The 14,471-nt window shown below is 27.4% G+C and overlaps 1 protein-coding gene across 1 annotated transcript in view; it reads right to left on the bottom strand.

The window, feature by feature from the left end:
- Positions 1-1,048: 1,048 nt before the first annotated feature.
- Positions 1,049-14,471, bottom strand: part of LOC135926733 (uncharacterized) — a 52,506-nt gene continuing 39,083 nt past the window's right edge. Inside the window, exons 24-38 of the mRNA XM_065462664.1 lie at positions 12,872-13,045; positions 12,027-12,347; positions 9,416-9,510; positions 9,205-9,306; positions 8,364-8,455; positions 7,451-7,613; positions 7,244-7,362; positions 6,612-6,702; positions 6,275-6,424; positions 5,785-5,908; positions 5,239-5,467; positions 5,020-5,122; positions 1,991-2,119; positions 1,822-1,904; positions 1,049-1,140 (exon numbers count right to left, since the gene is read on the bottom strand). Coding sequence (XP_065318736.1) covers positions 1,128-1,140; positions 1,822-1,904; positions 1,991-2,119; positions 5,020-5,122; positions 5,239-5,467; positions 5,785-5,908; positions 6,275-6,424; positions 6,612-6,702; positions 7,244-7,362; positions 7,451-7,613; positions 8,364-8,455; positions 9,205-9,306; positions 9,416-9,510; positions 12,027-12,347; positions 12,872-13,045 — 1,988 coding nt within the window. The 3' untranslated portion in view covers positions 1,049-1,127. The remainder of the gene's footprint in view (positions 1,141-1,821; positions 1,905-1,990; positions 2,120-5,019; positions 5,123-5,238; positions 5,468-5,784; positions 5,909-6,274; positions 6,425-6,611; positions 6,703-7,243; positions 7,363-7,450; positions 7,614-8,363; positions 8,456-9,204; positions 9,307-9,415; positions 9,511-12,026; positions 12,348-12,871; positions 13,046-14,471) is intronic.

Genomic DNA, 14,471 nt, shown 5'->3' with positions numbered 1-14,471 from the left:
TTTGATGACTGTACCTCTAATTTTAATTAAATCATATCATAAATAAATTTTGCATTATTTGTGAATTTACTATATCATTTACAGATTTAATATTTATAGTTTTAAAGTACCTATTAAAATTTAACCAAAAGTCACTATCAGTAAAAATTTACCAGTATGTTAAACTTTTGTCTGGCCCGTTATATATTTTTAAGAAAAATTCCTGGCCTGTCCCGCGGACCAGGCATTAGAGATTTCTTATTATCACCAACTTAAACCAATATTTTTGGATTGACAATTATTAAATGAGGCTTGGACGTTATTAAGCGAAAAAAATAAAATAGACCCGCCCCCCCTTCATATCACATAGTTATTAATGATGAAATTTTTTTAGTGATAAACTAAAAATCTGATTAGGAGAGTCGGAGAAGGGGGGTGATTATAAAATAAAATCTTATCTTAAAAAAAAATTTAATGCAACGTTTTAATTTATTTGATTAAGATGCATTATGTTTATTTATTTTAACAATAAAATAATTCATTTCGTTACCAAAATAGTGATAAAAGAGCTGTGATTTATCTTGAATAGAAATAGTATTTGCAACGGTCCAAACACATCCGATCGTTTTTCTAAAATGGGACAGAACCGCTGGACCGTCAGGTGGATAAGACCAGACCGTAGAACCGAAGGTCCAGTCCGGCTCCATTTAAAATTTATGGTATAAAAGTTTTATTTAATGAGCTTTTGATATATTAACATGTGAAAGATATTAAGTTATAAAATAAAGTTGATTTATATAAATATTTTAATAATATTCTAAAAAAATCAAATAAATTCCATTTTTTATCTAAGATTCAAATTTCATCAAAGATTGAGCCATCTTTGGATTCATTCTATTCCATTTTTTTGATATTTTATCACTAGCTTCAGATAAGATTAGTTCACGTGTAGCCTGTTGTGGGAGATATCCTATTGCTATTTTGGCCAGAAGTGGAATTCGATATTGATTCCCTTACTACTAATCTAATATGATGGAATTAATCGGATATAAAATATTGGTTATATAGCTTTGAATCATTTATATCATTTTCCTCAGATTCCTTTGATGTCGTAGTAACCGTGAGCCTATCTCAGGCTCTTCTCTCCCTCAAGGATATTTCCTTAGATCAATATATTGATTAATAAAATAAATAAATATTTATATATATATTGTTTCTTTAGGCAAAAGAATAGAAAAATCGAACAAAGAATGAGATATTATTAAATGTTAGACCTTAAAATAATCATGCTTAACGTGTTCATGTACATTAATCAAAAAGTAATCCTTTGTATTTTATCTTTTTTAGTCGGTCTTCGGTCGGACCACCATTGGACCGTGCTGTCAGACCTGACTGTCTCGTCAAATTCAATAGTCAGGTGAGGCCAAACCACAGCAAACACTAAATAAAAGCTTAGATTTTCAATTTTTAGTGGATCATACTCGCAAAGACTGTTTAAAGAGCTTGAATAATTTGTAACAGATATTGGAACTTAATACCCTATCATTAGGAACATACCCGCTTACATTACTTTACCTGGGAAATTCGTCATGTCATCGTTTAAGAATTCTGAAATGTAATCTAATGATATTAAAGAGAATAAAATAATTTTCTGCGGCAATTTTTTCCTTAATTACATTCTAAATATTCATTTAGATTTATATAATAAAAGACAATTTTATTCACAAATGTTCTAATATATGATTATATTCGGGATTATAAATCAACATAACATTCATTAGTTTTTTCATATCCTTTTCTATTCCCGGAGTTTTCCCTATTTTTCTGACATATAATAGATACCTGTAGAACATTTGTAATGTTTCTCTATTCGTATCTATAATATCGTTAGCTTGCATCGAGTTCATATTTTTCAATTTCGATATCTTGAGTAAAAATAAAATGAATTAAAATACACAAGTAAAAATTAATTTCAAAATATGAAAATTAAGCAATTCAAAAACAAAAAAACTTGGTAACGCGACATATCTATTAGTAGATCGAAATTGAATTCAGATTTGTCGTTGAAGAATGTGTATTTATCTTTACAGCAAAGAGAGGAAGAGATGGTAAGGTTTGGAAGATTTTTCTCATTCGATACCTGTTTTGTGTACAACAATTTTTTTTTAAAAAATGTCAAAATTGTAGATCTTATAATATATTTCTTTCATTAATAATAAAAATAATAGCTTTCATATATGAGAATTATAAGAATATACCAAAAAATTAAAATCGCATCTATTTATTATATATTTTTTTAAATAAAATAAGAAAAATACAATATAATGGATAAAAAAAAGAGACAAAAATAACACTACCCCCTAAAACCAGAGTAGTGGGGGATAGTATATACCATCTACGCAGCTTACTAAATATATAGGTCATGCCAAGAACTAAATAAAAAAATGACTACTCCTTCCTCCTTATAATAAAAATAATTCAGTAATATGAAAATTAATCCAATTATTTAGTAAACGGTTTAAAAAAATGCTGTCGAAATTACGGAGGAAATCTCTCGGCTAATGTTTGCATGGTACATTCGTAATCCCTGTTCGGTTTTACTTGCTAATTTGGTCAACAATTATTCCAAATATCAAAGACTCGCCCAGGGTTTCGAACCGTTAAGCATAACGGTTCGGTTTGTTCCGGTTTTTAGTTTAAATTTTATAAAGGTTTTGTTCTATTTTGGTTTTTTTAAAAAAATTCATATCGGTTCGGTTTATAATTTAAACGGTTCTTTTCGGTTTGTTCCGGTTTTTATAAATTTGATTAAAAAAAAAATTAATCATTAACCATGTGTATATTAATTTTAGAGAAAAATCTTTTTAATTTATAATTTCTTATTTAATTTAACCATGATAATCTAATAGATATTTTTATTAAACTTAGTAAATATAAATTAAAATTAGACAAATTAATTTTTTTTATTTCATAAATAAATAAGATAAAAACAAACATGCCTCTAAATACAATGATGAATAAAATAACGCATAAATATTATTTGTTTAAAAAGAGAATTAGAACGGATAACTAAAATATTTTCTAATATTTCAGATTTAATTTAGTTCTCTGCGCAGAGAGGCTAGAAAATCCTCTTTCTACGGATACCTTTCTTTACATTTTCCCAATAATTCAAGATTAGTATCTTTTTCTAATCTCTCTATATTATCAAATGACCGAATTATATATTCTATTTCAATTTTCTATGCCCTGAGAATTATTCTTATTAAGACTTTCATGCGACTTTAATAAATCTTCAAAATCATTATCTAAATTATTTTTCGAATGCGAACTCGTAGGCATAGTATTTAGAATTTGAATATTCTGATTATTTAGACTTTGTATCAAGTTCCAAGTTTTACAAAGATGTTTTCTGGCGATCTCTCTTTCTTCAAATGTTAAAAATATTATTTTAATAATATATAATGACAAATGAATATTTGAATTCAGAATTTAAAAAAACAATATGATTATAAATAAAAAATTATTATATCATTAAAATATTGCTGACCATTTTATTTATTGTCATTTAAATTCTATGATCCAAGTTTTTATGATGAGATAAAAAATAAACCATATAAAATAAAAATGAGTGTAAAAAGTACTTGATTTCTATTTGATGTTAGTTATTAATAGTAGAATAATTTAAATTTTTCCTAAATTATTAGCAAATATTATTATAAAAGCTTATTAATAACTTATATAAATAAATTTGTTAATTTAGCTAAGAATAATTATGTGTGATTTTAAGATATCTTATCTCATTAACAGATAATTTGCCTAATCTCTAATAAAATAAGTATTTAAAGAAAAAAACAATAAACTTGGTATTGCTTGATATATAATGTTGATAATATAAAATATTTAAATTGAAAAGAAATCACCAATTTAAAAAAAAGCCCCCGGAAAATTAAAATTTCAAATTAAGGTTAATAATTTTCATTAATTATTTTTTCAAACCGTTTTGAACCGGTTATAAAGGTTGGTTCGCTCTTTTTATATTTTCTTTATAACGGTTTGATGAGGTTACGGTTCAGAAAATCATAACGGTTCATTCCGGTTTGGCGGTTCGCTTCAAAACCCTGGACTCGCTATTGACAAAATCAAAATAAGTGAGAGAAAGAATGAATGTATATTTAGCAAGGCTTTTTCTTAAAAAAATCAGGGAACGTGTTAATAGATTTGTCTTTGATATGTGCAGATGTCGCTATACCATTTATATGAGCAGAAAATACGATTATACATTGTCATATGTTTAAATATATAGCATTCTTATGCAACTCATGATAGGGGATTTTCAAAAATTATAAAAACGACATTTAATTCCTTATTAAAATGGGAATTTTCATTTTTTGATTGAACCTACTAGATCTTTTCTTTTCCCTGCTTGATCGGGAAACCCTGTACTAGGTATACATTTAAAAAAACGTAAGGAAACACAAAAAACTCAGAAGAGCAGATATTTATTTATTAATTTTTGTTACTATAAAAATAAATAAACTATAAAAAATGATGAACATATAAAAAATGATGAACATATAAAAATTGATAAAATATATAACAAAAATAGGAGACAAACATAACACTCATCAATTTTTTTTATAAATCTCATTTCGCTGGTAACTCCAATGATATATTTATGCAGAATTCCAATACTCTGAATCATCTTATCAACCGAGAAAATATGATATACTAGTTATATTATGTAATCATTCCCCACCTGAATAAGGATTAAATTTTAATTTTAAGCGTAAATTATATTTGAAAGTAAATTGATTAATATATTTAAAAAAAATGATATTATAGTGATATTAAAAGGTATAAAAACATGCATTGGCATACAGAGGATTTGGGAAAGGAAATACGCGAATGGGATAAATAAGTTTAAAAATCTAAGCTCACATTTAATTTACTTTACTTAGTAAATGTGGATTGTTACAAACTAATATAAACAAGATGAAGATATAAAAGTTTAGAAAAAAATGCCTATAGAAAATTAACCGTTATAGGAGACTCAGATTGGCTTAAATTTCTTTCAAGTACGGTTGATTTATTTGGCTTGACACACAAAACGTAAAAATGTCTCAAGGCTTGCAAATGAAATCTAAAAAATTAAATATATGTTGATTTTTTATTTGTAATTTGATTAAATGAAAGACTACGATGAGTGAAAATTTACTTAATTTTTATACATAATATAAAAAGAAAATGTAGTAAAACCTATTGTCAGAAACATATGCCGGCCATTTGAAAGGATAAAAAGAAGCAATTAAAAGGCAAATCTCCGAATATTTCCTGGTTTCCTCCCCTTGGCTACTGCCATTACAGGCAGCAGAAGTAGGCTTATCGTTGCTCAAGGTGTATTTACAGTGGCCCATGAAGAGTAAAGAAATGCAGGTAGAAACACAATATTGATGTCCAAAGCTGGGAATATTGAGATAGTAGAGGTCTGGTTATTTTATTTTATATAGATAAAATTTAATTTTTTTAAAAAAATAAATAATAATTCATACTCCCATATAGATAAAATTACCCAAAATTTATTTATTTTATAATAAATAATCATTTTAACCCATATAGTTAAGTATAATAAAATATCGCGCATACCCTTTTATAAATTAACAAATTTAATTAAAATCGAGAAAGATAGTAAATTATCGAGAACTTTAAAGAAACTAACGAATGCAGGAAAACGATTATAAAAGGGAAAATTATTATTTTAACTAATTTATAAAAAAAGAAACGCGGGTTAAAGAATATGGAAACCTTTTTCTTCGTTAGTGAAGGTGCCACTTTCAGCTGTTTCGAGAAGCATAATTTTGTAATCGCAGTAATCAAAGCAGGATCTAAGGTAATTGAAGGTTTTCAAATCTCCGGAACCAGATTGAACCTGCGAATTTAAATTCAGTAAATATTTAAAAATAGATAGCACAGCTCACCGTATGCCCCAAACCGGGTCCATAAAAACCTTAAAGAATTTATATATTTATATTAAACCTGTAATAATAATATTAGTTCAAATTACTCAGCAAATAATATCAAATTACTCAGAAATAATAATATTTGTTCAAATTACTCAGCACCGTAGTCCAAATAATTTTTCAATATTCGTGGCTTTAAGAATAGTGTTATCGTAATGTACAAAAAAAAATGAACTTCTAATTTTATATTGTTAGTTAATTTAATTTGCAAGAAAAAATTATACATATCAAATAACAAAAAAAATTAATTATTTAAATATTTGTATAATATAAACCATAGCTAAGGATATTAACGATGTGTTTAGACATGTTTCCAAAGCAACGTAGGCAATTTTATCCTCGCTCACATTAAGCATTTGCTGATTCAAATTTCTCAAGCTCCTGTAGTTTTGAACATTCTTCGACAATCTTTCGACTTCTTTATACTTACAGTATTTATTTTATGTGTTAGCAAAAAAAGTAAAATTTATATAATAGGTTTGGATGAGAAAAAATAGAGGGCCAAAAATAAATTAATCGCAAAATAGCTATAACGCTGATTTTGAAAAGAATCTGTTACGAATTTTCCCGAATTAAAAAATAAGTGTTTTATAAATAATTTGTAAAGAATACCAAAATTTCTGTAGCATTAAGATCGTGAGTACCAGCGTATTTGAGTGCCAAAGCAAAAGATTTTCCGGCTCGAACAAAATTTTTGGTGTGTCTTGAAGAGAGGAAAAAGGAGAAAGAATATGTATAAAGGTTTATATACATGCATTTAATCTTTCTTTCTTCAACTCTTTCTCTTTCTTTCCATCTCGATAATAAGAAGAAAATGAAAGTAATTCGTGAAATTCTTCTTCATATTTCTTACAAAAGACGTCTTAGCTTAAAAATATTTGCTGCTAATTCTATATAACGTAAAATAATGATGAAAAAAAGAAGATCGTGAAAAGATTCTTTTAGAATATAATCTGAAAATTAAAAAATAGATTTTAATAACAACTTATTTTATTTTATGCTTGATGTAATATTTGATTCTTATTTTTTTGAAACACAATTTTTTTTATGGTTCGATTTCGCATTAAAAAAAATCTCTTTATTATAAAGATCTCAAAAAAAAAAATTACCCCTAACAAACGAAATAAAAAATCATGGAAAATTCTCATTTTTACCCAAAATTTTAGAACAGATATCTGTACAGTCCAGTCCAAAATTCTGGCCCTATGCAGATCTCTAACTTATATATAAATACTTTTAAATACAATAATTGCTGAGCGTCCTGAAAAGTAAATTCAGGATCTGCGCGTGATAACAAATTGAGGAGCATTTCTTCGTCAATTTCATGGATGAACAAATCGCGGAGTTTGTTAGACAATTTGAGCTTAAAATCAGAAATTAATTTTTTAAAATAATTATTTAAAAAAATATTTAATATTAAAGGAAGAAAACGCGCTTATTTTATTTTTTACATCCAACTGTGAGGGATTAAAGATGTTCCACCATTCTTCATCAGCTTGTATTTGATCGAAATAGATTAACCAGCATGTTATCATCTTTATCATGTAAAAATCGGGTCTAATCTTCAGGCATTCTTTGATAGTGACAGGGATGCAAAGGTATTTTACAATCGAGCTTTTGTTAAAGGTTTATAAAATAGGGAGTTAAAAATTTCTGTTTTGGAAAATTTTGAGAATTCCATTCCTTTTCAATTAGAATAATATTTTTGGAGGCAAAGAATTATTTATAATTTATATAAGAAAAAAACTTTTATAAGATGTGTTTGAGCAAATAATTCATTAGCAACAGTGGTAAAAATTTTATTAGAATTTAATTCTTATTATCTATGGGCTTATAATTTTCATTACGGAAAAGTACCAAAATTTAATTTTCAAATTAAATAATAATAAATAGTGTTTCCATCTCAATTTACAAAAAATCAATCTTTTGTGTTAAGCGAGTGTGATATTAAGAGTTTTAGATTAGGCTGTGGCCAAAACATCAAAAAATTAATTTAACCAAACTTTAATGAAATAAATAAATAAGCTATTTTAAATATAAAAATAAAAACATGTTCAAAACATAATTCTAAAAATTTTACATAATTAAAATTTGTGAATTTTTTTAAAATGGTTCTGGACATAGCCTTATTTATAAAAATAAAAGGCATTCTAATACATTTTTTTTTAAAATTGCATTCAAACTTAATAAATTCAATTATAAATATATTAAGAATAAAGAGCACATACCATGCCAAATTAGATGTAATGTAAAATTTGGTTTGATTTTTTAATGTTGTTTAAAATAATTCATAATTCAATTTCTCAAAAAAATGAAGACATATTTCTAAAGTAATGCTAAAATATATTCAATTAATATTTTTACATATTGTTAGATCTGAAATATATAAGAGCTAAGGCCAGTGCAGCTGATGGGAAAGTTAAATTGATATCGGAACGACTCATCTTATAGTTGATCTATTATATGTTAATTAAATTTTTTAAGGATAAAGGGATAATTATTTGATCTATTCTCCAGGGCCGTAACTAGAATTCTTTGCTTTGGAAGTGGTGGGGGGGCATGGGGACCATACTTTTTAAAACTGCATATTTCGATCATATTCTTTCTATTATCTTTTTCTCGTGTGCTAATAAATAATGCCAGAATTGTAATGTTTAAAATTAGATTAACAAATAAGCAGCTTTGACTATTTAGGGGCAATTTATGCAATATTATTATAAAAAAATATATTTGCAAAAAAATGAATGAATTGGGTTGTTTATATTTAAAATTGCATTTTCACTTAAAAGATCAAAAAATAAATTTGGGGGGAGGGGGCTAGTCTCCTAATGGCCCTTACCGTAGTTACGGCTCTGTATTTCTCATATAGCTTTGACTATAATCCTTTTCGTTTATAAATCAAATTTTGATTTATTCTCAAACTTTCTTTTTTTTTGCTTATGGTTGCGAAAAAAATTCTTTTTTTTAAATATTTGAGAAATTTTGCTAATATTATATTTGTATGACTGAGAAAAAAATAATGTAAAAAAAATTAAAAAGAAATATCGATTTTGTTTTTTTCTCTAAAAAAAGCCCGTATTTTTTTCTATCAACTTTATACAAATAACAATTATTTATTTTAACCCCCCCCCCTTCCCCAGCTAGAAATAGAATTTATATATCGATGGCTAACTTATATTTTCCAATAAAATATTAATCATCGAACCTTATCTAAGGGGCGATAGCACCCGCACAGAACGTAGTTCAAAAGGATAGATTGCAATTTTGATAAAGTTGTAGATGGCGTGTCTCCTTCAATACGCGCTCTCTAAATTAAATCATCATTTAAAAAAATAAATAATTACTAATAATTAAAGGTAATTAATTTTTTTAAAATTCATATAAAAAATAGCATAATATATAGATATCGATTATACATTGAAATTTATGATGCCCAAGGCTAGAGCGGCCGCTATAGAATACGAAGGTTTTGAGGAATGATTTTTGCAACTATTATCGATAGAATAACCACCTTTCATTTTGTATTATAAATAAGTAGACAATATGTTAGGTTATCTTTAAAATAATATAAAAATATTTGACCACATAATCATTATTATAATTCCATTTTTGTAATTAGTAACTATAATTAGTAATTACAATTATAATTTTAATATCTCTTTCATTCATATTTTATATTTTCTGGCGGCAATATAATGTGTGATTCAATCTTTTTCACTCGAAGATAAATCTATATTGTCAATCAGTCCAAAAAGTAGAAGATAAATCTAAATTATCAATCAGTTTTTTTTCAAATAAGAAATAAAAAAAGAATAAAACAATCTATCAAAATCATAAAAAACCATAATAAAACCACTTGTTTTTGAAAATATTAATTATTTGTTCCTAATTAGTGTTGTTAATGGTCAATTTTATCCGATTTTTAAGAATGGCGAACCCAATATTTTAGCCATAAAAATATTGTCTAAGTCTCTAGAATTCACTAATAAATGTCCAAACCTTTGTGCTGTACTATTTTTCATCAAACCAAACCATTTAACAACACTACTTACACATATATTTGCTGTTTGTTTATTACATTAACCTGTTTTGCTTATTTTTGTAGTGGACATATAATATTTTGATAAATTTTTTAAAGTGAATGATATATATACTTTTTTTTAAAAAAAAGGTTGGTTTTATAAGTAAGAATATAAAAAAGCAAAGGATAAAATAATCATTAAAGGATATAAGAATATAAAGCTGTAAAGTAAAAACTAAAATGAGATATATAGATAAAAATATAAGCTAAGAAATATAAGGATCCCAACAAAATCGTGCCGTGACTTTTGAAAGAACTAGAACAAGAATTAAAAAAGGCCATAACGCTGTATATAATTTAAAAAATATATAAAGTTTCTAGAAGGCGTCTAAAGGAATAAAAAGGTAAGAAATAACATTTAAAAATATTAATTCATTATATGTACATTTGTAAGATTAAATAATTATATTCCTAATTATTATAGCTTCACAAATCACGACAATTCTTATTTCACAATCATTAAAATCCAATTTATATGTTAGCGAAATCTTAGTTATTACTAGCCCTTAAGAAAATTTTGCATTTGTAGTGTATGATCATACCTATGGATCTATAATCAGGCCACTATTTACCTTTGAGTGGTTTATTAATGTTAAGAGAGCTTAATTAAAAAAGTAAATTTAGTTGTTTTATCAAATTGTTTAAAGGACAGCGCAAGTGCATTTAATTTATTTCAAGCAAAATTCATCTTATCTTTAGAGAAAGATTTGGCAAAGTACCCAAATCATTATTTTTTCTGATGGGGTAATTACCCAATACAAAAATAAAATGTTTATTAACATCTACAATCAAGAAAATAATTTTGGGATAAAAGCAGAGTGACATTTATTTGCAACCGCACCTGGTAAAAGTCTCTGAGACGCGCTACTAAAGGGTTAGCAACTGGAGCAAGCTAGCAACGTTAATATGATCATATATTGACAACGGAGATTTAAATAACTATACAAGAAATAATATCAGAGGGATAAATTATACATTTGCGAGCAATCATGAATATATAAGTATGAAAAATCATCTTGAAAACAGGTTTTTAACAAAACAAATTTCTGGACAAAATTTTTATACTATTATTCCCCTAGGAAAAAATAACATGAAAGTCATAAATTTTTCAAATTCTTCAGTTAATTTAATATTTAATGTAATGTAATTAAAAATTTTCATATATTATAAATGTCTGATTGTATTACATGTAATTATAGAAATTATTTAGCCAAATAAAGTTATAATTATGTTTAGAATTATTTTGCCACGAAATTTCAAGAAAAAATTAACAGTGTTAAATAAACCATATTTTACCCCCCCCCCTCCCCCATCCACCTCTCAAATATATTTATTTTATGAAATTCGCCATATATAAACGAGAAAATATAGGCAAATTATTTTAAATAGATAACTGGGTTGTATCCTCGTTGGAAATAGGGACCGATGATGGAACAAAATTAGGTGTGGGGAGATAAATATTTCACTTAAAACATTGATTTGACTATCTAAAGTATAATTATTCGGATGAAGTATTAAAAGAAAGAATGCATCCTATGTAATCTGGACTCCAATTCCAGCGATGAAATAACCCCTCAAATCTCGATAATAGAAGATGCGTTCAGAAGTCGATAACCAAAGAGGCAGAAATGGCCCTTCCGAATCTATCTGTAGGGAATTCGAAATTCCTCTTAGTTCGTTAAGGTCGATATTCAAAACGGATAAGGAGCACCATTTATATTCTATTTCAGAATGAGGGATAAAAAATACATTTAAAAAAAGGGAGGGAATAGGCTATATCAAAAAATTAAATTCACAAACTCAAAACTTTAATAAAAATAGCGAAAGTTTTAAAACTTTTCAATATTTTCAAAATGATTTTGGACAATATTCCTAAAATATTTTCTCCAAATCATAAAAGTCAAAAAAGGTGGCTTAAAAATGAAGCATAAAAATATAGTAAAGACCTATCTCCTTGGCAAGTATCAAGGAAACGTGGGTGTCACAGCTGAATGCCCTAACCATGCCTTGACCGTAAAGGGCCGCAGTTTGGACTTCTATACAATGAACCATTTCATCGGGTAAAGAGAAATCGGTAAAATTATTTCGATTTGAAGATTGTCCATCTCCATCTGACGTATCATTTTCTTGGGAATCCATTTGTATGTGGGATATGAGAAAAGCTTGACTGTGAAGGGCCAGAATTCTTTGAACACAAGATTTGTCTAGACGTTTGCTGTTGTTGGGAAGAAGGATAGCAGTGGAATCATCACTAGCAGAGTGATGATCTAAAAAAAATCGTAAAAAAATGTATATACACGATTTCGTTTTTTTAAAGAAAAACAATAATTTTTCATAATAACCTTCCCAATTTTCTCTATATATCCAATATCAAATTTAATGTATAATAGAATAGGCTACAACTTTACTAGACTAGTCTGTGAAGCTTCATTTTTTGTTACTTTAGCGAGAATCTCTCATAAGATATAATCTAGGAAAACAGATAATTGAAGTAATGCAATATTATAGAACCCTTCATAATATATATTTATTAAATTAGAATAATGTTTAGAATATTTTTCTTATTTTATCAAGTGGAACCATAATGCTAATCGAAAATATTTACCCCTGAAATGTGAAGTGTGCTCAATTTTTAAATTATTTTCACGAAGTAATATTTTATTAAGGAAAAGAAGGATATATGAATAAAAAAAAGAGATTAAGAGAATCGGAAGAAATTTTTTTACTTTAAAATATTGATTTTTAGTCATTTTCCTTTATTTAATTATTCTTTTTCTCTCGACTAATTTACTTCGGTTTTCTCTGTAAAGCGTTGCTGCAACCCCCAATAAGAGGGCCATCTTAGTTTTTCGGGATTCTGTAGGCTGAGTGCCATCATTGTCTCGAAAAGCGTTATTAGGTCCGGCCGAATTGTTATCATTAGATTGTTGTCTGGGTTTTGTCGTATCAGCTGATGCTGGTTCCTCTGGTACAATTTAGAAAAGAAATTAATATAATAAAATATATAAACAACTATATACTAATTTTAATGTCAAGAGTTTTCATCGAATATATCAATATATATATTTTCATTGTATCAGGATATTTCAAACATAAAAATGATATTAAAATCTCGTTAAAAAAATCAGAAAACCTGCAAAAGTCAAATTATTTATCCAGCCCCGATTTAACTTTCTTTTCACATTTTAAAGTTTGGCTAGGATTTTCTATTCTAGCCTAGTCATGTTTTTTATTTTTAGGCTCGAAAATTTTTATCATTTTAATATATAAAAGCGTGGTCTCCCAGAAGAAGGCCAAAAAACCCTGTGAGCTATTTCGGTGATTAACACTTCAGTAGTTAGTCTTTATTTAACAATATATATATATATATATATATATATATAACTTTTTGATGTATTTTTGGATAGAATTCTCTATTATATATATTATTAGAATAAGTCATAATTTTTATTTTATTATTATAAATTACATTTTTATTTATCCTCTATTAATAAAAAACAATTTGCCTTTTATATCTTTTTTTAACAATAAAAAAATAACCAATTATGTAAAATAAAAATACAAATTGATATCAAAAAAATGTAATGTTAAAAAGTTAATATAAAATAAAAATTATATCACCGAAAGGTATAACAAACAAAATCAGATTATTTAACATTCCACCCTCCAAAGAAATCCGGCTTATATTTTCCTTGATCTGTTGTGTGGTAACGCCTTTGACGTTCATGATCGCCACGCAATACACCACCCATGTTCATGGCGCCGTCTTCTTTTCAAATCGAACGATGGCTTGGTAAAGTAAAGGCAACCCTTAGCTAACTTCCCAATAGGATCGCTTGTGCATGGCATCGGGCATTTAGATTTCTCTAGAGCAAGGTTTATGTTGTCCTTCAGCCAGCCGTCAAATTCACGAGTCATCGCATCAACCCTGGCATATGGAACTCTCCTTGAAGGTATGATCTTAGTCACGGCATCGAGCTTCAAGTGAATTTACTCTCGTCTGACCATTTTGGGTTTGTAGGAGTAAGTTGATTCGAGGTCTTTTTTTGTTGCCGAGATTACCTTCTCGAGATCATTCTCAACATTACCCACTAAGAACTTATTAATGTTGTTGAAGGCATGGAGCCACATACGCCCTAGCAGGGGGATCTTATCACAATCCACCACTATGGTATCCAGCGTTTGTGAGTTACCTTCAAACTTAAGGTTCACATTAACCAGTCCTAATACCTTGATGGGGCTGTCGTCATACCCTGTCATTTTCATATCAGTCTTACGCATCGTGTTTATGCCTACAGTCTTAGCTGTATGCTTCAGAAGTATTGTGTACCTTATACCGGTGTCTACTTGCATCAGCGTGGGTATGTTGTTGATGCACACCGTTACGTTGT

This window comes from Gordionus sp. m RMFG-2023, chromosome 3 (genome assembly GCF_954871325.1).
Source record: "Gordionus sp. m RMFG-2023 chromosome 3, tfGorSpeb1-WG-v2, whole genome shotgun sequence".
NCBI lineage: Eukaryota > Metazoa > Nematomorpha > Gordioida > Chordodea > Parachordodidae > Gordionus > Gordionus sp. m RMFG-2023.
Note: the sequence above shows the minus strand (reverse complement) of the source record. Positions and strands in the feature narration are given on the sequence as shown.